The sequence below is a fragment of the Notolabrus celidotus genome, chromosome 13 (genome assembly GCF_009762535.1).
Source record: "Notolabrus celidotus isolate fNotCel1 chromosome 13, fNotCel1.pri, whole genome shotgun sequence".
Lineage (NCBI taxonomy): Eukaryota > Metazoa > Chordata > Actinopteri > Labriformes > Labridae > Notolabrus > Notolabrus celidotus.
The window spans coordinates 23,412,211-23,435,050 of NC_048284.1; the positions used below are offsets into that span (position 1 = coordinate 23,412,211).

The window sequence follows — 22,840 nt, forward strand, 5'->3', positions numbered from 1 at the left end:
GCTATTTACACCTTTTTATTTCCCTGACTTTTAAAATGTTTAATGATTAATAATTCAGTGGCTACTGTGTTGTACAATTTATGTGCAGCAATATCTGAGTGAATTCAAACCATTGTTCAATTTATATTGTAGTTTAAATAGAAGTTTATGCTGTACATATTTTTCTTGCAACTGTTTGTTCAAAGATATATATTTTTTCCAGTTGTCTAGTTTTATAAAGCTGACTCAAGTGCTATTCTAAGGCATAGCTTTTACATTCACAGAGAAAACGTTTGATAAAGAGTGATACTTAATGTCAATATTCAGACATTCAGGCATTGTTAGCTCTCTCTCTGTGTCGCCTCCATGTCAGAGCTTGTGATATCTCTGCTGTCTCTCACTCATAGTGCAGTCTGATAGTTGAAACCAGCACTACAATACTCTGTTATGGATCAATGTAGATAATGGGCTGTGCTTGGCGTCAGCACAGATCAGTATGCAGACAGACTTCCTGATGTGGTCATAAGCGAAGCGGGTTTACTGAGCACAGTGCTCCTGTGAAAGACAGATGTAAAACACATGCAGATGTGACGGGAAATCAGTGCTCCCTGATTGAGACTGAAACCTGATAGCTCATAAGCTTCAGAGGGAAGATTCTCCCTATTCTTTTCCTGCTTTAACTCTATCCTGTTCCTACAAGGAGTTTATCAGCTCAACCTTGCAGACTATTTCAGATTACAAGCTGCTGTAAACAAGTACACAGGGACTCAGTGTTCAGGTTGTATAAGGAAAATAACACTATGTGTACAACAGAGGTGTCCCTAAAGGGTAAGGATAATCGTTGTTGTCCATTGAGGGACATTTGTCTTGGACAACGGTACCACCAGTGGCTGCAATCACAGTTCATGCATACTTCAAACTGTTACTCACAACAAATGAAAAGCACAATTTACAATGATGATTTTGTTTATTGATCAGTGGGTGTTTGATATATCTCCTTACATTAACAATATGACACATAGAAAGACAGTGTTTTATTTATTTTCTTTTCTTGTTGGTATTCTCGATAATAACCTTTCAAGTTATATCTGGCTGCAGATCAGTTTTTGTAGGAAATGTATCATCTGACTCAGTATCTGAATAGACACAGAGTATTCATGTTGTCTGTCTGTGTACATGGAGGAGTGAAAGTCTTATCTCATGAGTGTTCCTAGTTATTTGGTATTTATAAAGTCTTCGTGTTTTCCACAGTTTTGATGTGTGCATGTACCAGCTTCATCTGCTGTAGTTAATATAGAGTCTAACTTAAATCCATGGTCTTCTTTGAAAAGACCTGGACCACAAAGAAAAGAAAATTGGTGTTAATGCTGAGAGCCTTTAGAAATTTGACAAACTAGACATAGCTTTTCCATCATTTAAATAAAAAATGTATTGTATGACACAGACTGTTTTGTGCATCACAGCTTCTATAAATTGTTCTATTTTTTAATTCTTACAATAGTGATAATGGTCTAGAATCCACAGTTATAGCCTTTGTGTAAATGCCATTTTAAAAGAAACACAAGATATTGAGCTTCCAAAACAATATTCATGCTCACTTTAATTTTAACTGTTTCTTTTGTAGTCACTATTCTTATAATTAATTTGTTACCTGTTTGAAAACAAATGCAGAGACAAGCTTCTAACAACTTTTTGTCAAAAGTAACTTTGAACACAGGATAAAGACCTTGACATTACTGTATCCATCTGTAAAGAGCAGCATTAGCTTTTGAAAAATCCAACAACTGTAGACCAAATCAAGAGGAGCTCATTCATAAGCAGTTTGAAAGGCTGTTCAGAACAGACAGTAAAAACCTTCCACGGTTAAAGCGGTGGTCTGTTTATCCACTGCAGGGTAGTTCATGGTTATTTCTCACTTCCTTAAGAGTCCGCTGTGTCTAATGATCCCAGCGTGCCTCTTCAGTGTATATCTCACCCCAAACAAAGCGCTCTGTGGACTCCCCCCTGTGCTCACAGGAGCACAGAGCTGCACTGACCTCTTCATCTTGTGGGATAAACCAGTCTTTCAGTCTCCTATCAAACCCTGGGGGAGCAGAGCTGGAGCTCCAACACTGAAACCATAGGTTTCCTGTTCAATGCTTTATCTGCACTGATAGTTCCAGGTGGAAGACCTGCTTGAGTAGAGTCACTTACAAAACAAAAAACTGCATTCAGAATTTGAGCTCTTTTTGGCTTTGTAATGAGACTCAGATGTCAGCTAATGATGCACTTTCTAGAAGACTCTGTGTAAAGGCAGACAGACAAATACCAGAGAGTAAGATGCCTGTGGGCACATTGGTAATTATAAATGTTAGTTGAGTCATGAGTAGTAGAGATCTGGCAGCCCTGTAATGCAGATTTTGGTGTTCTTCTCTTAATATTGCCACTTTTAGGAGCAGCAATGAAAGGTGATAGGCACTCTGCAGCCAGATGGCATATTCATTTCAAGAGTTAATCCGAGGGGAGCAGCTAAATCTACTCATTGTGCTCCCATGAAGACACTTACAGAAATATAATGGTTTGAAATATAATAAAGACTATCTTAAGGGGTTTATCCAACCAGCATTAGCATTAGCTTTGATCCGAATCTGACCATTCCTTACTTAAAGTCTGCACTTACATAAGGCTGCTTCTCTGTTCTGTGAATCATCATATCTATCTTATTTCTACTTTTACTATCTGTTTAATTAGCAGATGACTTTAAATGTCCAGCTTATGAGACATTAATAAGGTGTGCAAGAGCCCAGCCCTCAAGCTGTTTTTGCAATGTTTCATTTATTATGTTTGTCACATATTATCACATACAATATTTTTAGATGATCTGCAGATATTTCATTATTCTTTTTGCACAGGCAGACTACCAAATTGAGTTAAAAATCTCCAACTTTGCATCTCAGGAGCAACATCTCAGGCCTTTACATCACATTGAAATTCAGAGTTTTGAGATTTACATCCAGAGGGGCTGGGGGTTTTGGGTTCTATGTGAAGCTGTGAGGTTATGGAAAGACAAACAGAAAACCGGAGGAATAAATATGAAACAGTTGATTGATGTAAAGCTAAAATGCCAAAATTTCCATAAACTTTTCAGAACACAGCAGCAGCTCGTCCTTGAAGAGAAAAAATGAATAGACTGAAATAATAATTCAGAACTGCTCAGCTGCTGTAACAGCACACTGTACAATCTGTAATGTCAGCAATGTAAATCACCTTTACTGTTCCTTTAAGGATTAAAGCATACATGCATGAACATGGCAGTAAATCTTTTGTTCAGACAGTGTTAAAGTATAAAGGTCTGCGCATAAGCATCAACTATATATTTCCCATGATTCTCAGCTCTGCCAGATGGCTGCTGATTCTTTCTCTGCCAAAAAATCCCTGTATTGGCTCCCAGAGTGCATGCATTGTTAAATTAATTTGAAAATCCTCCACATCGTGCTCTTGGCAGAGTAGATTTTGTTTCCATTCATATTGTAATATAAATTTAATTTATCCTTTAACTTTAAATAGCTGATGCCTGCAGTTCATTTTTTGTGTTCACACACACAGTGCCACACATTTGCCATTTTTCCTCAATTTCAACTGCAGAAAAGAGATATACAGTCGTCTCTGAGGCTGATGCTGTGACAGGCAGAAGATATTTAGTTCCCCAAACACTCACCACTGGGTCATGGTCTGCTGGAGACCTTGGTTTCTCACTGTCCTGACCAGAACCAATGGAGGCCAACATGACTGCTGACACGCTCCTCCAGGAGGTGTAACCATGACATAAAGAAGTCTCCACAGCTCACATATCCAAGTGCTGGACTTCCTGTCTAAGAAAACTTACTGCTGCTGCTTAGTCCCTCATATAAAACATGTTAACCGTATTGTAGTACACAGACACTTACACTTTCTATCAAAGGAAGACAAAAAAGAGGGTCTGAGCTATGTTTGAGGGCGAACCGTAACCTCACAGCACTTCCAGACCTGCATTTTCACGGAAGTTTGTTGACCTCACTGCTGTGATCACGCTTCTCTTTTTCTCAAGTGTGTGTGCATTGAGCTAAGAGTCTGCCGAGCTGTCCGCGCCTTAGTTGAAATTTAAGTTGAAGTGAAGTCCGTTCTCCTTCAGTGGTTTTGCCTGGGGCTAGAAATTACAGAGTCTGTATCTGTAGCTCTTTCTGTGGTGCATCAATTGCACATAAACCCACCAGGCGCTTGTGTTTAGTTTTTAAATTGTGTTTTTCTGTTGGGCTACTGGAGGTCAGAGTTAAATGTTGGCGTCTGGATCCATATCATTTGGGTTTTAGATTTTGAGTAAAAAACCTATCAGTTGTAAACAGTTGACACTTTTCACATTGATATTGCCTCTGTGCAGATGGTGACTGTGGATTCAACATGTTTTTAAAAACTGCTGCATCACTTTCAGAACAAGGCTGATTGATCAAACACTGATCGGTCATAACATTATGACCACCTGTCTTATATTGTGTAAGCCCTCCTCCCTTTAGTTCAGAGCCAAAATAAAGTGACCTGACAAGACTTGGTCTCCACTAGACCGCTGGTGTGCTGTGCTGTCTGGCACCAAGATGTTAGCCACAGATCCATTAGATTGAGAGCTAAGAAATTTGGAGGCCACCTTGAACTCATCTTCTCTCTCCAGGCCTCACTTCATTATCCTGTGGTTCATTTCTGATTTTTACATAGCCATTGTAGGTGCCTTCGACGGTGGACAGAGTTAGGATGGACACCCTGACCTGTTTGTGGCAATAAAGCCTTATCTGCAACAAACTGTGATCATGCACAGTATACTGACACTTGTCTATTGGGCCTGGCATTAACCTTCAGTGGTTTGAGCTTCTCTGTCTCTTCATGGGTGCCTGGTTTTCATTAGCTTATGGATGCTCAATAAATTGTACATTTAGCACCACACTGTGGACATGTCTATATCAGCTCACATTTTAAAGTGCTACAGATGTGATAGGTTGTATTTCAAAGAGAAATATAACCTTGATCCCTTCCTTTCTCTTCAATACCCAGTCATTTTACTTAATACTCAACTTCCTGTCTGTGGCGTCATGATTTAAGTCATGTTAGAGCACAGTTGCACACAAGATGGCTGCCTAAGATGGTGCGGTTGTCTTTAATTCTCTGTGCGATGCACTGCTGTGCTCCAGTCTGAGAGATTAGACTCAGCATGGTCCAGCTCCTCCATTCAGCACCATAATGACAGAGGTCCAGAACAAATCCACCTCCCATTTAGGCATGGGCTAATTGTCATGGAGAGATATCTCTATACAACAAGTGAGTATCTGTGGAAGGGAACATGCTTTTGTTCACTTGTTAGCACTCCTGGACAGTTTCATACCACAATTCATCTTCATCTTTTGTCAGAGCCAGACGAGTTAAAGATTTTTTTTCCTCCATTAAAAACATAACCTGAAAATGATCTGTCAGAGGAAATGATACAGAGCGATGTGATGGATGAGTTTGTCTCTCTCTGCCTCGTAATCTTTCATTTGGCTGTCATTTTTCCTATTCTTTTTTCGTAGGAAAACCATTATTTTCAGAGCCTTTCACATTTCTGTTGTATCCTCTGTATCTGTCCATGCCTGGCTGGAATGAACATGGTACAGGTTAAACATAGATAATTGCTTTTTTACTCTCTCAAATATGTATAAACTCATACCTGGTTACATCGCATCAGTGACCATACCATCATAACAAAAGCGGTACTGTTAGAGCTGAATTTTCATCTCCTCGCTCTTACATACAGATTTGTTTTGTAGTTTTGTTTTTTGTGTTGAATTACTGTGTGAAACTGTTTTGTTGTTGCTCACAATCTATGACTTTAGCGCTCAAATATAATGTGTATACATGCATTTCTGCAGAGATAACGGAAATGCACGTTTTATTCCTCTAAAATGTTTAATATAAACAGCAATGGCAGCCCCAGCACACCAGACCACCAGAAACCCTGCTCCATCAGTTTGCATCAGATGAACTGATGGACCTATTAGGATAACAGCTGCACATCAACAGGTCTGATCACAGCAGAGTGAGACACAGCAGTACACCTCCTCCTCTCCTGCAGTCTGTTATTTACCTCTGGTGGGTAAAAAGAAACACTGAACCTGAAAAGGTAGAACATTATCAACCAAGAGTGTCACTGACTGGCACCCTGGACACTGCTATCTCATCGTGTCCTGCAGTTCTAATGACATTTTGTGAGATTAGCTTTTCACTGCTCTGTGTGTTTGTGTGAGAGCCTTTTTCTTATAAGCCCTGAGCTTTTCCAAAGCCATCTTCTTCTTTTTTTTTTTTTAATCAGCTTTACCATCACAACAGTGCATCTCTTATTTTATACAGACTTGTTATTACATTGTTGACTTGCTCATTTTGCTATAACATTGTTTACCCCAAAGGGACCTCGCTGTAGTACATCCCCACCTCTCTCTCGCGCTATTTCTCCCCAAACTGGGCAATAAAGTAGTTAATCTTAAAAAAAACTGGACGTTATTACAAAATGTTCAGCTTAGGAACTCTGATGAAAAACGCAAGTATTACATACACAGAGCTGGAGCTCATCCAAGAGTAGTAATAGTTTTGCTGCAGAATCCTGGTGTCCTCCTCTATCAATGCAGAGTCGAACTGGTGCAATACCTCAAACAGATGAGGGCTGACTCAGACAAAACTTGAAGACAAACACAAAGCTTTGAGCAAACATGTTCTGTTTATTGTGATGTGGATGTTGTGGATGACTCAACAATTTAAAGCCCCAGAGCCCTGGATCACTACAAGACCCCCCCCCCCCCCCCCCCCCCAAAAAAAAAAACACAGCCAGAGGTTACGCTGTCTACCACTGTGAAATAGTAAAACACTCATAGTGACAAATGTCAGAGTTTGCTGTGTCTGGGAAAATAGCTGATACCCCAGCAAGAACAGGACTGCTCTCCCTCCAGAGGAAGTCAAGTTTATATTTAGTCCTCATGAATCTTGATTTTATCTTTCACTCTCTCTCCAGTACAGATTCTGACATTTCTGCAACACTCAGAGGTTTGAGAGGAGGGAAGAATCTGTCTGGTTTTGCTGTGCATGCTCATGTGTGTCTGCATTTGTTATTGGCAAGGGGAGCAGATAGATAGATGCTATGCACATAAACCTACAGTTCAGTGTGTAACAAAACCAATATTAACTGTTTTTGTTATACACACAATTAGCAATGTTTCTTATACAACTTTCATAGGAAAATGTTGTAATAAATCATCTTTGGCTTGAGTGACAGATATCAGATCATGTTAGCTTCTTCAAGGCATTTTATTCAATTAAACAGTAAAAGCACAGCAGCAAGGATCATGAAAATAAGCTGAATTCTGCACACAGCTGCTTGTGTGAAATAAAGATAAAGAAGGGCAGCTGTGACAGATTATTATCGTATGTGTGTGTGTGTGTGTGTTTGTGTGTAAGTTCCACACTATATACTTACTGTATATGGTCCAAATGCACCATCATGCTTACTGTAGAAAATTACCTTTCCGTGCCTTGACAACAATCTCAGAATGGCTTGACGTTACTACTGAAACATTATTTATTTACCTCCTCTTCCACAGCATGGAAACCATCTGCTGTTCAGTGATAATGTGTGCTGGGAAGGAAGGGACTGGAAATGTGGAGAGCAAATAAAAAAAAGAGAACATGTCAGGCTCTGTAACATAACCTGCAGCACCTTCCTGCCTACCTGCAGTAAGACTGTTGTTTCAATAAACATATATACACCTTTCTGGTCTTTCTGATATACACAGTACATGTCTGTGTTGTATATCTTATCTAACCTTGATCTTCCTCTCGTTGGGATTTTTCCTTAAGATAAGATAAAATACTCCTTTATTCGTCCCACAGTGGGGAAATTCATGGAGTTAGTTACTTAGCCTGGTTGATGAACTGTCAGTGTGATGGTGCTGTCGAAGGACCATCAGAGACGACACGATTTGGCCTGTTTGTCCTTTATTGGGGGTAAATGGATGTGAGTTATAATGAGTGAATAGGCAGGTGCAGCACTGAAGGAAAACAAGAGAGTGAGATAATGAGGAGTTTCCTGGGTAAAGGGGAAGGTAAAGCATGGTCGGAGAGGAATACAGTAAAGCTTCCAGAGTAGAGGAGGAACGCTCATTAAAACATATAGGGTCATATAGAAAACAACTCCTCACCTTGAAAACGGTCTGAATTTTCCCTCCCAGAGTCTCCAGGGCTCTGAGGAGGAACTGAGCACTGAGGGCTTTCTCTGAGTAAACCATTTCACTTTTCTCTTGTCAGAAGTCAACTGGTGGAGCTGGACAAAAACACCTGACAGCCTGTTTCCTCCTTCACCCAGCTTCTCTTTCTCACTCCATCAATCTGTTTGTTGATATTCTGATTTGCCCCTCTAGTAATATGTGATGTACCTAAGTATAAAAGTCCCTGTAAAGATGTGAGTGATCCACCTGACAGCAGGGAAGATTCTTTTCCTGAGGATTCATCAAATATGTGAAGCTGCACTTTAACTCACTGTGAGCTGCTTGATCATATTTTTGTCATGTTGCAGTCAGCCCACATTCTGTCAGGGTTTGTCCTCACAGTTGTCTCAATGCATCATGAGAGTTTAGTTAAGTTAATGGAGGGTCAGGGAGGAAAGGGATCTGAGGGATGGAGGGATCAGTCAGGAGGACACACGATGGAGATGGACCCGGTGAACATGTCGTTTCTGTGAACTCAGGGTCTAAGCTGAAGCGAAATTCTTAAAGACGGTATTTAACAAAATATTTAAAGGTATATAGCTTGTAAGCTGAACTACATGAGATCTAACAATCAGGTAGTGTAGAATGTTTTTTAATTCTCATACTGAGGGTTTTTGTTTATTCTCATATGATTATCTAACCATGATTTTGTTGTTTTTATGTCCTGCAGGTCTCAGGTGTGTCTCCTGTTGATAACCAGAGCCCAGGACTGCTGCTAGCTCCAGGGGTGAAGTGGGGACAGACGCCCATTAACCAGCTCACACCTTGGGATACAGATGAGCCGCCTACCAAGCAGCATCGGGACAGGGAGCCCAATGGTAATGAAGCTTACCCACACACTAACATATCCACCCATGTACACACACTGACAGTCACATTCGTGAATCCACTTATTCCACCTTATGTGAGTTATACAGCTTTACATCATCAGTACAGCTACACTCTGTGAAGGTAGGCATGTACACAACACACACCCAGACACATATGACCATCTGATGCTAATGAGGCATCCTGACCGACTTGACCTATATTAAGTCCTCAGATATAGAAGTTGTTTGTTTCTCTCCATCCTGTCTGCAACAGAGGTGTTTATGAATATTTCTCTGTCCCCATGACAATGCAGAAAAGGTTGAATATGCCTACATCAGCATGCCAGACCATGGGGTGCGATATGCAATCTTTTGCTTCAAACACCATAGAAGAACTTTATGCTCATGCTTATTGAGCGTCTTCTTCAGTGAGTTACAAATGTAAACTGTTGAGAATGTCATAATTAGTAGATTAAAGGAGATTCATATGTTTGGACTGAAGACGTGGGAGAGTTACTGCTTCATGTTACTTTGAAATATAAGTGCCAGAAGAATGTTCACTGGTTATGCCAAAGCAAGATTTAATTAAAAACATCTCTCTAAAAGCAGCTTAAATAAGAGAAAAATTATAGAAATTTGTGGGAAATATTCACTAGTCTGCCTAACTCTTCACTCTGCTTCAGTTTGATTGTCCTTGGTAATGTTATTTTGTCATTAAGTGACGCTTATTCAGTCCAAATAAATTTTGTATGGCAAGACTCTGAAAGTCCTCTAAATCAGGGGTTCCCAAACATTTCAGCCCGCGACTCCCAAAATATAGGTGCCAAAGACTCACGACCCCCACTGTCCTTCAAAGTGATTTAATGTGGCTTCATTTGGCTGGTCTGCAGAAAATGACCCTACTTATATGAGCATGCGGCTGTGTTACCTGTGCTGTTATGAATTGACCTACTGCTACTGATGCTTTTGATAATTAACTGTTCACTAATCCTAAACTTAGGAGTCATCTGGCAAAAAGAAAGGCAGAAAACTCATTACATTTTCTATTTTCAAGGTTTTATTTCAAGGTTAGCTACTATTACTACTACTATTACTACTACAGCTGTGATTGGAGAATATGGAGTGTGAGAGGATCATTATGTCTTGCCCTTGCTGTTTGGTCACAGTCACTTGCTGAGCATTGATAGTTCAGTTGAATTCATCATGAAGTCCCAGAGGTTGAATTATTTTGTTCAAGGCTTTACTTCCCCCTCCTCCCACCATCAGTACAGCGTGAGGAGAAGCGTGTCACCAATAAAGCACCCTGTTACGCAAGGCACTCTGAATCTCAGCATATTAGTGCATGGTGATCTGCGTGTGTGCATGATTCCAAAATGTGACTAACTTTGCAGTGAAGCCGGCTCCTCTCCACACTTCACTGAACTGTGTTCCCGCTTACTGTGCAGGGATAAATCAACACTTTCTCTCAATAGAAACTTAATTGTCATGCTTTGTCTTCAGAAAGAACTTGAGTTAAAGGTGTATATATAGATATACATTTATTTTGATGCTATGGATGAGCCATTGGTGAAATAAGTAAACAATAAACATATATATTGTAACCTTATTGTGGCACTTTTAACTATTTTAATTCAGAGGTATAATACAGATTTAAAAACCTTTAAAACCTTTGGTATTTTGGAGCGTTATCTTTAATTTTATTTGTGTACTCAATGCCCATGAATATCAGTCATTTTCAGGACATGGTAGTTATTTTTTATGTATTAATATTTTTCTGCTAAAGGATTGAAGAAATTGTGGTGTACATCAACAAAGAAAATGTCAATTAATGCAATTAACGGATTTCAGTTTCTTATCCTTGACATCACTGGATGAAAACATTAAAAATATATTACATTCAGACCCCTTTGCTTAGGATCCTTTCACACAAAAGTAGGGAAATGAAACACAGCGTTGTTGAAGTTTAGCTCATTACAAGTGAGTAATAAATAGAACTGACCTCTCCTCAGGAGTGCTCTATTCACATCCTCTTTTATTCTCTCTGTCTGTCTTTATTTCTCCCTCCATTCTTTTCTGCCTGCTCTGTTATACAGTATCAGCATGGCGAGTATCATGAATAATGTGAGTCCTTTTTTTTTTCTTTTTTAGCTTTTTTCATGATTTAGCCTTTGGCCCTTTGACAGACTGGTGGGTTATTTTTAGAACTTGGACCCTGGCAGCGGGAGATAAAGATGATGGAGTAAGAGAGGATGAGTAGAGGAAGGAGGCTGCACTCAGGCTCAACATGGCTCCATCTTTCCAGCTGAGTCTTGGTATCAAAGCCCTTAGGGTAGAGAAATGATTGACTCAAAGTGTTTGGGTAAACTCAGACTCTCAGAGAAATAAAAGTGTTGACAGCAACATGTTTTCTTTCACATTCAGACAAGAATTTGTTCAAATTTAGCTAAATACATCTCTTAATCATGTTAAATGTTGACATAGGGTTCATCACTCCCACTACTATGTGTTTGTTTTGAAGTGTCAAGTCAAAAATAAAGTTATACTGAAGCAAAGCAGCAGACTGACAGTGTTGGTGTGGAACTGGAATCTGTATCTTCGTGTAGTTTTTCGTCTCACATCATCTAACGTATTTACTTTGTCAATGACTTAGAAAGAAATTCCACTGCTAAAGTCTGCTTCTTTGTATAGGTTTTTAAAGTGTAACAGCTTTATCCACCTAATACATCTGTCATTTTCCTCTTCTGTTTTTCTCTGTAGGTTCAACCTGGGCTGCACCAGGAGCTGTAGTGAGCCAGCCCAGCCTCCTTCCTCACACCTACACCCTCCCTCAGCCACCCTCCTTTAGCCACAGTGTGACTGTGCAATCACCCTTAAGAGCAGTAACACCGTCCATCCAGACATCGATTCCCCCACAGCATCCTCTCATGATGGCCCACTTTCAGCTGACCCCACAGTCTACCCAGCAGCCTCCCACTATGGTTATGAGCCTGCCCAGTCAGTCTCCGTACCCCTCTGCCCAGCCTGTTGTCACGACGTCCGCCCTCACAGTTCAATCCAGCCAGGTTGTTCATCCAAACCTTCACAGCATGATTGGTAATGGCCATTTGACCTCTCATCCTGGCCTCATGCAGTCTCCCTTACCTCTGACCAATGGACTGGGAGCAGCAGCACAGGCTCCGCCCTCAGCTGCAGCCTATCAGGATAATCCTAACAGGCTACAAATGCTGCGGACAGTAGGGATGGGGCAGTACGAGTTCAGTGACCCAGGACATCCTAAAGGTAAGCACAGACAATCTCACCTTATTGTTTAGGTCTCTACACTCACTTTGTTCCAGATGTGAAATCTGTCACGACTCCCTTTGAAAGGCTTAGTCAAAGTAGATCTGTTTGGACGAAAACCTGAGCTCTAAAGAGAATCCAACCAGGGAGCCATTAGGTATTAAATCAACACATTCTAAGCTCTCTCTTTCTTGTGACCTCCCTTTATGTGAGGCTGTGTGGGAATGAAACATATAGTCCCCTCCCCTGTTTTCTCTTTCTGTGTACCAGAGCAGTTTCAGATGCCAGTAGTCATAAACAAGACAGCAAACACTAGAGCAAGGGACTGTTGAAAAACAACCAAAACCAATTCCCGTCAGAGCTGCTTCATGGTCTCAGCAAACAGAGGTGGACCTAAAAGAATGAAGGACATTTTGCTCTGATCTTTGACTATTTTGCAGCACCAAACTGTTTGACACTTATTGGTCCTTGCACTCATTTTTTCCACTCAGTTATTTGAAGCCTTGTTGACTCTCTGTGTTTGTGAAGGTGCTTCAGATCTGCGACACATCTCTGAGCTGTAAATTGGTGTTTGGTTTAACCTTGGAGTTTATGATGCAGGGGGCAAGAAACACATGTCCATAATTCCCTGACCAATATTCACATTTAATGAAGGATTAATTTAGTTTCGATTTTTTTCTTTTTCCTGACTCATTTTGATCAATAAAATGTGTCCAAATGAATCTGCAGATTGCAGAAAAGCAATTATTGAGAGAGCTGTCTGTGGTACATTGAAATTAGACTGCAGGTAAAAATTGGAAATGGATAATTAAACAGACTCATTTGTTTGGTCCAGTCTAATCAAATGGGAGCTTCTTCTGTGTTGAATGGGCTGTCCTCATCCATTAAAGATGTACACATCAGTATACATTGACCTAGAAGGCCTTAGAAGCTTAAGTTTCACCGGAGTTACAATATTAACATTGAACCACTTTCGAGAGAGGAGAGCACTGTACTGTTGGATTCAGCACTGGTAACACTGTAAAATCTCCAAGTTTACTTGACAGAGTATTGACAAAAAGTCAGCCCAATTCCAAATGGACAAGGACATGTCTATTGAGTTGCATCACTTTTTCTTACAATGAGACCAATTTCTGGAGTTATGAAAGGGAAATGTTTTTGTAAAATATACAATTTCTGCTGCTGAATAGTTTAGGTCTCCTTTGTCGTATTTTTGTTTCTTGAGGCAGGCAGTTTAGCACCAGGACTCTTCTACTACTGAGCCATGCAGTTATAATGCACGAAGAATATGGTTTGGCATCAGTTTTTCACTTCACCTCAGCCCATTTTAGATATGCTTAATGGCATCCCAACTTTTTTGGAATTGGCGTACTTCTTGAGATGTATTTTTTGATAAATTTGTCTGAGTGGGGGTTAACATGCACTGGAGCGTGGAGGTCAGGAGTCAAACCTGCAACTGATGTATCAAGGACTATACCCTCTGTATACGGATTGCCTACTCTACTGACAGAGTTAAACTCAGGGCGAGGAAATGACGTTTTTCAGGAATAGAAAGCACTTCCAGATTGGAATTCAGTTTGCTGTATCCCTCTATTGGCTCAAGTAAGGATAAGAGGCTTGTAAAAGATCTGCAGGCAGAGATTTACGGTAACACACACATCTAGGGTAACACACACTCTCATTTTCATAAACATACCACAAACACACACAGAGTTGATCCTGTCTTCAAGACTTTTATATTGATAAAATGCTACAAAAACCCAGACAGGCACAGTTTAACTTCACTCATTCATACAGGGTTGAGGAGCTGTGGTTTCTGGGCTGCATGCATGAGTGTGTGTGCGCGTGTGGATGCACGCCTGCCCAGCTTCTTGGGTGTGACTTTGTTGATATTTTGTCAGATGTCATCCTTACAGCCTGAAAGCCAAACAGCACAGTGACAGAAATCAGACTCTGTGTTTGATTTGGCTTTGCCTTCAAAAGAAGCAATTTGTCTTCACTCTGCATCAGTGGGCACATCAACAACTGTGTGCTCCTCTTTGTGTGGGTGTGTGTGTGTCCGTCTGTCAGAGCTTTTGTCTTCTTTTCTGTTTACAGTAGAGTGAGAGTGTTTGTATATGTTTAGGAAAATACAGTATGCTTGTGTGTGAAGATTCACAGAGAGCAGCTTTAACCTCACCTCCTGAGACATTTAGTCCCCCTGCTGTGATCTGCCTACCTGCTTCCTCCATACACTGCAAGGCTTCTTCATCATATCTGTCTGTCAAAGTGAACAAATCAAACATCACATCTTCTATCCAACTGTTAAGTTCTGTCTCACTCCTCTCAGCTTTCTATTGTCTTCTTTTTGCTGAAGAGACGGAATCTGGGCGAGCTTTCAAACTCTTAAATAATCTGTGTTAACCTGTAGCTCAAGCTGCAGTGATCCCAGCTGTCAGCACATTTCTGAAAGGTGGTAATAGAAGATGAATGGCACTGTTGTTCGGAAAGGACAACAGAAAACAAAAGGAATCAAACATAGAGAGGTTGAAGAAGGGGAGACAGGATACCATGAGAGATAGAGGGAGCGAGATGCTTAAGCACAAATGCCATTGAGCACCTTTTAGAGGCTGTCTATTATTGATAAATACATCAGTATTATGTGGAAATAGTTTTGTCATAATTGCTATGCCTGTTTCTGCAAGTGTCTGCTGTTCCTCAGAGATACTAAAATGATGGTTTATTATTTGGTTTCCTTAGCTTAGCATAAACTGAAACAAGGGAGGTCAGTTGGCAGCTGTATTGTGGTCGAGCTGTACACTGCAACTCAGAAAAAGTTGTATTGTTTCATAAATCTTAAAGATAAAGAGTATGAAGGTAAGCATGTTGTAAGAGTTTGCAGAGTTTGCAGAGGGACCTCAAAGGGCTGATTTATACTTCTGCATCGAATCAAGGGCGTAGCCTACACCGGGGATCTGAGTAGCTCCTGTACCTATGCAGAGGCCTACGCACATAGCTGACGTGCACCTCCTCCAAAATGTAACTACCCGTAGAATCGACGCGGACCGCAAACCCGCGGATTGGTCCGCTCGGCGGCGTTGTGTTTCCTGCATTTACAGCACTTCTGGGATCCTGGACAATTGGCTGCACAGTGGCCATTTATTTCATCTCCTCCTCTCTATTCTTCATGTAATCATGTCTGTATGATAAACAGCAACATGTATCAGCTGTAGATTAACATAACATGCTCTGAATCGCTGTGGAAAAGTAAACAGAGATTGTAGCCGGGCCGGAAGCAGGCGACCGGCTATCAGAGAGACCACACTGCCCTCAAGCATTTCGGCGGAGAATTGCTGCACATCACGGACACAACGATGCACAAGTATGTAGTGCTGATGTCTGTGTCAGCCACTGCTGCGTAGGGGCGACGCAGAAGTATAAATCAGCCTTAAGGGCGCACTGTTGATGCACTGAGCCTGTGCCACATCCTCACCTACTCATGTCAAACATCAGTTTAATGCATCCTTCCTTCTCACAGGGCTTCACAAGTTTGATTGTTTGTTTTGCTCACACATGCATATCTTTGCACAGGAGGTTCATCTTTCAGTCGGCTCACATCAGGGAGCACACAGCACTGGAGCTGCTGGTGGATACATTTAGATGTCTCACTGAGTTAAGATTAATGGTCTCACATCCAGAGCCGGCACACCTTTCACCTGCTCTCTCTGTTTCATCTGCCTTATCAGCCTTGTGAAAATCTCTGACTTTAATAAGATTTTTAATTACAGTATGTATCCCTGTGTGTTTACTCATGGACAAAGAATATTGGCTCTGCTACATTACTGTTCGGTTGTGTATTAGGTCTTGGCACATTGTGGCTCTGATAGTGGCGCTAAATGAGGAAATTATAGTTGGCAAATTTGATAAGGTAGTGGCTGTTTACCAGGTGAAGCTGTGTGCTGATGGTGTTTATTTATATTTATAAAGGAGATATGTCTGCCTGTTTCCTTGGCACATCACATCTTGTTAATTATTATTTTAGGATACAACCTGGCATTTTATTGGGTCAGTCTATGTTGTCACAAGTGTATTTTGCCAAACTTAGTAATAATGCTGTAATTCTTGAAATTTTGTGCAGATTTTTTATGTCTCATCTTGTCTCAAGACCAGAGTAGCTACAGAAGAGAATGCAACATTCTGTGTATTGTAAGTGAAGAGGGAAAAGTACACTGCAAGTACAACAATATTTTTTTCAACATCACAAATACACCGGGTCTCCCCAAAGAGATATAGATATTTTTCATCAGAACATTTTAATTTCTAATTTGCTAACTGGAATCAACATCTACAGAATATGCAGTGATGAATTAATAAGAGTGATTATATTAAAGCTATCCACATCAGGATAAGCTAATGTAGAAGCAGGGCTATTATGAATCCCATACAGGATTAACTTTAAATAAAATATGCATGAACTTCCAATAAGTTTTTGTCCTGTCTCTCTCTTGAACCCTTGGTAGCTATATTGGAGCAGAAATAGAATTCACAAGAGCTTCTTGTGTTGTAAATTATTAATGAGGTTGAAATTTATTCCAATCACTGTGGACTCACTTTGTACCGGTAATTCTCTTCAATGAAAACCTGCAGGACTACACTGTTACATTCGGGGGTAATCTTGAGTGACACTAGAGTCCATAGAAGACCAAATATTTTAATGATATTGACTCAAATATCTTAATGTAGAACACCACATAGTGGAGTGTGCAGATGGAGCTGGATATTTTCCTTTAACCATGAAAAACAGCTTCTGTTACTGGAGGATACTGGAGGTCAGCTATGCATGGGTGTCATAAGCAAAGACGGGAAGCTGCTTATAGCCTCCTTCTCTTTCTCCCTTGTTGTTGCATTTTAGAGGAGAGGAGCCCTCCAGGAGCCCCATACATTATATCCCCCCCACAGTTAACACAGGGACGGCGGATAGCTCATTAAGACTTATCATTCTCCCTTCTCCTCCTCCTCCTCCTCCTCCTCCTCCTCCTCCTCCTCCTCCTCCTCCACCCCGGACGATGCGCTGGCTTCATTAATCACCAGGATTTTTTAGATAAAGCTCAGAGGCAACACAGTGGCAGGACTGAGAGCCTGACAGCCTTGTGCATAATCAGAGACGCGGTGTAGCTGAGGAGCTGCCGGGCTACCCTCCACACTAGAGGAGGCACCACATCTACGCCTCCCTCCTTCCTCTATACTCTCCTTAACCTATACTCTCCTCTTCTTCTCCTCACCACCTGTCCTCCTCTCTGCAATTTCCTCTCAGTTTATTTCACTCCATCTCCCATACTGAGCATCGCCTCCAGCCCCCCACTGTGCTAACATCCACCTGCTATCCATACCCACTTACAGCTCTTTCTTTTCTCACCTTTTTTTCTATTTTCATTCTCAGTACTTCCTTCCTTTCCACCTGTTCAATGCTTCGCTAACTTGTTCTTACCCTTGCTGTTTTTCTGCGCCACTGATGCTTGAGTTGTTAGCAGTCTTTCTGATGGCAGTTTTAAAATGTACCCTTGGCTAGCAAATTGGCAGTAGAAAGTTTGAGAGAGAAAAGAACTGAGGAGGAACAAAAACAGCCAAGTCATCCCAGATTGTTCATTCTGATCTGACAGATGGACCAGCTTTCAGATTACAGTTTCAAGACAAAATATCAATCAGAGTGCCTACTATAATTTATCACCAGTACAACACAAGGATGAAACTTTTGTGTATAAACTGGGATATTTGTCTAGGAATCTTAAGCACTTCATATTTTGCCAAAATATTTTGTCTCCCAGTGTTACGACTAAGAGAGATTTAGAACTAAGAGACCTGATTGTTGTCTTGCAAGCAGAGAAATGTTAATACTGAGCTTGAAGTTACTGACTATCTAATTTGATGGCTTAATGCCCACAAGTCAGGTGCTGGATGTGTTATTCCTCACATCAACCATGAAATAGGTGCTAATTCATGAGGCCGAGTGTAAACACAGCAGATGTTAACAGGAAGCAGTCAGTAGAAGATGGATTTCTCTAATGAAAAGTGACACGGAAACAGAACGATTTAAAACATCACAGCATCTAAGCAAAAACACACATAAAAGTCTCAGCAGTATTGGCTGACCAATGTTCACAGTGTGTTCACTTATCTGTGTAAGTGTTCTGACCTTCTTAAACTTTTAAATGCAAGCAGGTCATGTAAAGAACACTTAAAGCAGGGCAACTACATTAGCAAGATTTGTCCCACCCTCAAGTTCATTGTTTTTCAGATTTCTAGTAGTGCAACAGACTAAGCATCAATTATGCTGTGACTAAGTCAAATGGTATTGCATGAATTGCAATCACTAGATCTTTGTAGTCTGTAGGTCTTCATATCCATATACAGTCTAAAGCTTTCCCTTTATTTTTGCTGTAGGCAGCAGCTGTATCGTATTATGATCATAGATCTGAGGCAGGTTTTATTGTTTTATGCAGCCAGCTGGTGTGTGCCATAAAAAAAGTAGTGTATAACAGAGTTAAACTTATTACACCTTCACAAAGATGAGTACATACTGGAAGCACTGGAGCATACTGGACACAGTCTGGATTTGTGGGGCAGTCCGTCTGTGTAGTAATTTGTTTTCTATCCCTGGAGAGGGATAGAAAATAGAGGAAGATGGAAAGAAGGAATGAAAAAAACAAGAAGAGTGAAGGCAATGTGATGAAACACAAAGATTACTCGCTTTATTCCACCTCAGGCTTTGGGAGCTAATCTCATGTGTGCAGTGTGCTGAGAGGACTCCCACATACAAGCTAACCCCACCAATAACCCTCTGCTCGAGTTGCTGTGACATTCACAAAGTTACCCAGTAAATACACATTGTCTTCAGGGAGAGATGTGACATTTATCTCACACTGCAACACTGACATTAGATCTCTTTTTGTTGTTTTTGTGTGTTTTTTGAGTGTCTGGTTGTCCTTCTGTTGAGGGTCAACTTGGAGATGAAGCACACAGAATTGGGTATTTTCCAAATGCAAAACTGGTACAGTACACAAACCAAACTCACAAAAAGCTGAGGTGTTAGCACAAGCTGGAGCTGATCATTATTCTCTCTCACACACACACGTGTTCCAAACATTTGGCTTCAGAACAATAAGATTATTGCCACAGCAACATTCTCTGCTGACCAACAAGCACAAACCCCAACACCTCAATGTCATGTTAGTTTGTATACTGACAGGTTCAACTCTACACAACAAAAGCAGACAACATATGCATGTTTTCTCTTACTGCCTTTGGATATGAAATATCCAGTCTGTGAGAGCTCAGACTAAAATGTTGAAATGCCAGAGTGTCCAGGTCAAGTGTCTTGGAGGCAAGTTTGATATTTGATGTTGAAGTGATGTCAGATCTCATTCTTAGTGACAGCTGAAGTGATTCAGTTCAATCTGACAGAGATACTTTCAAGGTTCAAGTTAAAGAACAAATGGGGGCGCTGTTACCCTAGTGGTAAAAGTGTGAGCCCTATGTACAGAAGCTGTAGTCCTTGTTGCAGCAGTTGCTAGTTCAACTCTTGGCCATGACCATTTGCTCCATATCTTGCCCTATTTCTCTTCTCCCCACATGTCCTGTCTCCCTTCAGTTGTCCTATAGGAAAAAAATGCCCAAACATATAACTTGCAAAAAAAGAAAGAAAGTTAAAGAACAAATTAAAAAAGTTTGTTTCTATCCTTTTCAAAAGGCTGCATCTATATTTATACATTAGGCGCTTGTCCAGAAGATTAATTTCACTCTATTAGCCTTGTTTATCCACTGAGGTTTATCACGTAGTAGAAATAGGACTAAGACTACCATGGATCAAGGTGTATATATATATATATATATATATATATATATATATATATATATATATATATGGAAGACCTACATACTTGCTCACAGCTTACATACACAAAAGACAGACATTATCATTGTGTCACTTTGTATAGGTGTTCCTGTCTTTCTGCACAGTGACAGTCATCTTTTGTGAGGTGAATTGAATACTAAACCCTGAGCTGAGTCAGACAGGGAAGATTTGCTTAATGTTACAGCAAAGCCTTTGCTCTGGGATGGGGCCCAGTCCATTTTTACAATTTCATGTTGCAAACTTTTTATAATGGAAAAATAACCAAAATCCATGTTGGCATCTTGCCTCTTGGCACTGACAAATAAGCCAATCCAAAAAAAATTCAAGGTTTAAGCTCAGCCTCTGGAATGAAAAGAGGCTTTTCTTAAGCATTTTATCTCAGTTCTCAAAAGCATGTTTTAAAAGTAAGAAGTTTGTGCAGTTTTCTTCTTTCCAAAGAAACTTCTAATCAGATGGGGTTTTTAAAAAAAAATAGTAAGGCATTGATTCTCAATCTTTAGGAATTTTAGACTACTTCATTAAGTTGTAGTAGTGAATTATTAGAAGATGATTAGCCATTGCTGGTATCAGCTAATTTATCTAAATTCATTGTTAGTTGATGAAGAATACCCAGTCATTTGTGGTGCTTCAATGCTTTAACTTGACTAGCATTTTACTCAAACCCAGAGTGATGGAGGAGAATAAACTGTGTAATCCGGGGCCATTACATCTGAAATATTAGGCTGCTATCTCTTGTAAATGCAAAGACATCTGTTGGCCACTGAAACAATTTTGAGCAACATTCAGATGAGATTTTTAGAGTAATTGTTTCATTAAAAACCATCAATGAAGCACTCCCTAAATAAGTGGCACACTTTGATATTTTGGTAATGATGTGGAATGCTAAGGGATTGGCTGTCACTGGACGTCATTGCATTTAGCTGTTGGTGAAACATTCAGTGTAATGATCACGTTGGCAGTGAATTTAAATTAAAAAAATAGTATTACTTATTGATTCAATCTTCATCATGTCTCGTTTTCCATTGTTTTTCTCCATTCACTTTACTGCATGTGCTGTTACTCTCCTAGAAGTGTTTTTTCTCATGACAAGACCAGAGTGAGAGACTGATCTGTGAATGCATTTGTAAATGCATTAACCTGACAAATTAACACAGAGCTACCTTCAAGGTGATATCTGCATATCTCAATGTTTACTCACATTACATAAATCCTACGAATGAGGAGGTTGAATGTGTAAGGAAAATGTTGAGCTTGCCGTGATGCCCAGAGCACTGAGACGTGACATTTATGACACAGAGCATCAACAGTTTCTCATCGCTTTTTGGATAACGTATTCCTTTTCCATTTAAAGCTTTATCAAAATATACTATATTATTATGGTTGAATTATGTTGTTAGAAGCAGTTTTTTGGACTTGTACTGTCAGCAGGAGCTGAACATTTGACAGAACACAGCAGTGAGAGCATCTTTGGGAATTTCAGCAATGTTTCATTCATTCTTCTGCCAAAAAGAGCTGACTAGAATATATGTAACATTGACATGCTGAGAAACACGGCAGAGTTTCTGAAGCAACTGTGTTAAAGAAAGAAAAAACTCCCCTGTCTCTGTGAATGTTGTTGGTTTTAGGAGCAGTATCTCTTCAATTGAAGCTCTTTCTGTACAGCAGTGTAAAATGACTGCATCAGCCATTCTTTGAGCTACAATGTCATAAAAGAACCGTAAACTGAAATTTATTGCTTGTGAAATGTTACTAGCATAACTTGTAACCTTTATGCATACAATATATTCATACTTTATTTCAAAGGCAACTTTTCAATTTTAAAGAGTCTGCAGCATTTTCTTGTTTCTGCTGCGTCTGAAGGTAGCATGAGATACAGCGCTGCCCTCACTAAAACCTTTCTGAGGGAGCGTAACCACAAGTCATACACCTCTGTCCACCCTGCATGGCTAATGGGAACGTAACCGTGCCATCCCAGACCAGAGAGAGATTTTCTCCTTCTTTATTTGTTTTCAGAGAACAAGAGAACATTTCATCACATCCTTTAAAGTGTTGCAGCAGGCCAACAGATTCTCACAGGGCCCCATTTGTTTGTTTTCTTTTACCTCTGAGCCTGCCTTTTTATTTCCCGTGTGTGTGTGTGTGTGTGTGTGTGTGTGTGTGTGTGTGTGTGTGTGTGTGAGTGTGAGTGTTAGTGCGTTCGTGCGTGCATTTGTGCATGTGTGTGTGTGTGTGTGTGTGTGTGTGTGTGTGTGTGTGTGTGTGTGTGTGTGCACATCTGACCCTTGGTTCACAGTGTGCAGAAGGGGCAGAGCCAGAGCTGTACTTTACTCCAGGTTCTTTTTTTTTGTTGCATGCTGATCTGAGAAAGCGGCGCCTTAGAGGGGCACAAGGCCTGCTCTCTCTCTGTGGCGGCTCTGTCCAGGCTGTTTGACAGCAGTGCTGTGCCTCAAAAAGCTCAGCTCAGTAGATTAGTGCAGGGGGAATAAAAAGCGTCCTCATCATGGACTATTCTATAAGGCTGCTCGGGGCCACTGTTGCCTTAAATACTGAAATCGGGGAATAGAGACTCAACAGTCTCCAGGACATCTGAT

The 22,840-nt window shown here is 40.5% G+C and overlaps 1 protein-coding gene across 1 annotated transcript in view; it reads left to right on the forward strand.

Moving 5' to 3' along the window:
• LOC117824070 (kelch-like protein 29) overlaps positions 1–22,840 on the forward strand; it is a 148,007-nt gene that overhangs the window by 66,696 nt on the left and 58,471 nt on the right. Inside the window, exons 3-4 of the mRNA XM_034699435.1 lie at positions 8,941–9,088; positions 11,837–12,358. Coding sequence (XP_034555326.1) covers positions 8,941–9,088; positions 11,837–12,358 — 670 coding nt within the window. The remainder of the gene's footprint in view (positions 1–8,940; positions 9,089–11,836; positions 12,359–22,840) is intronic.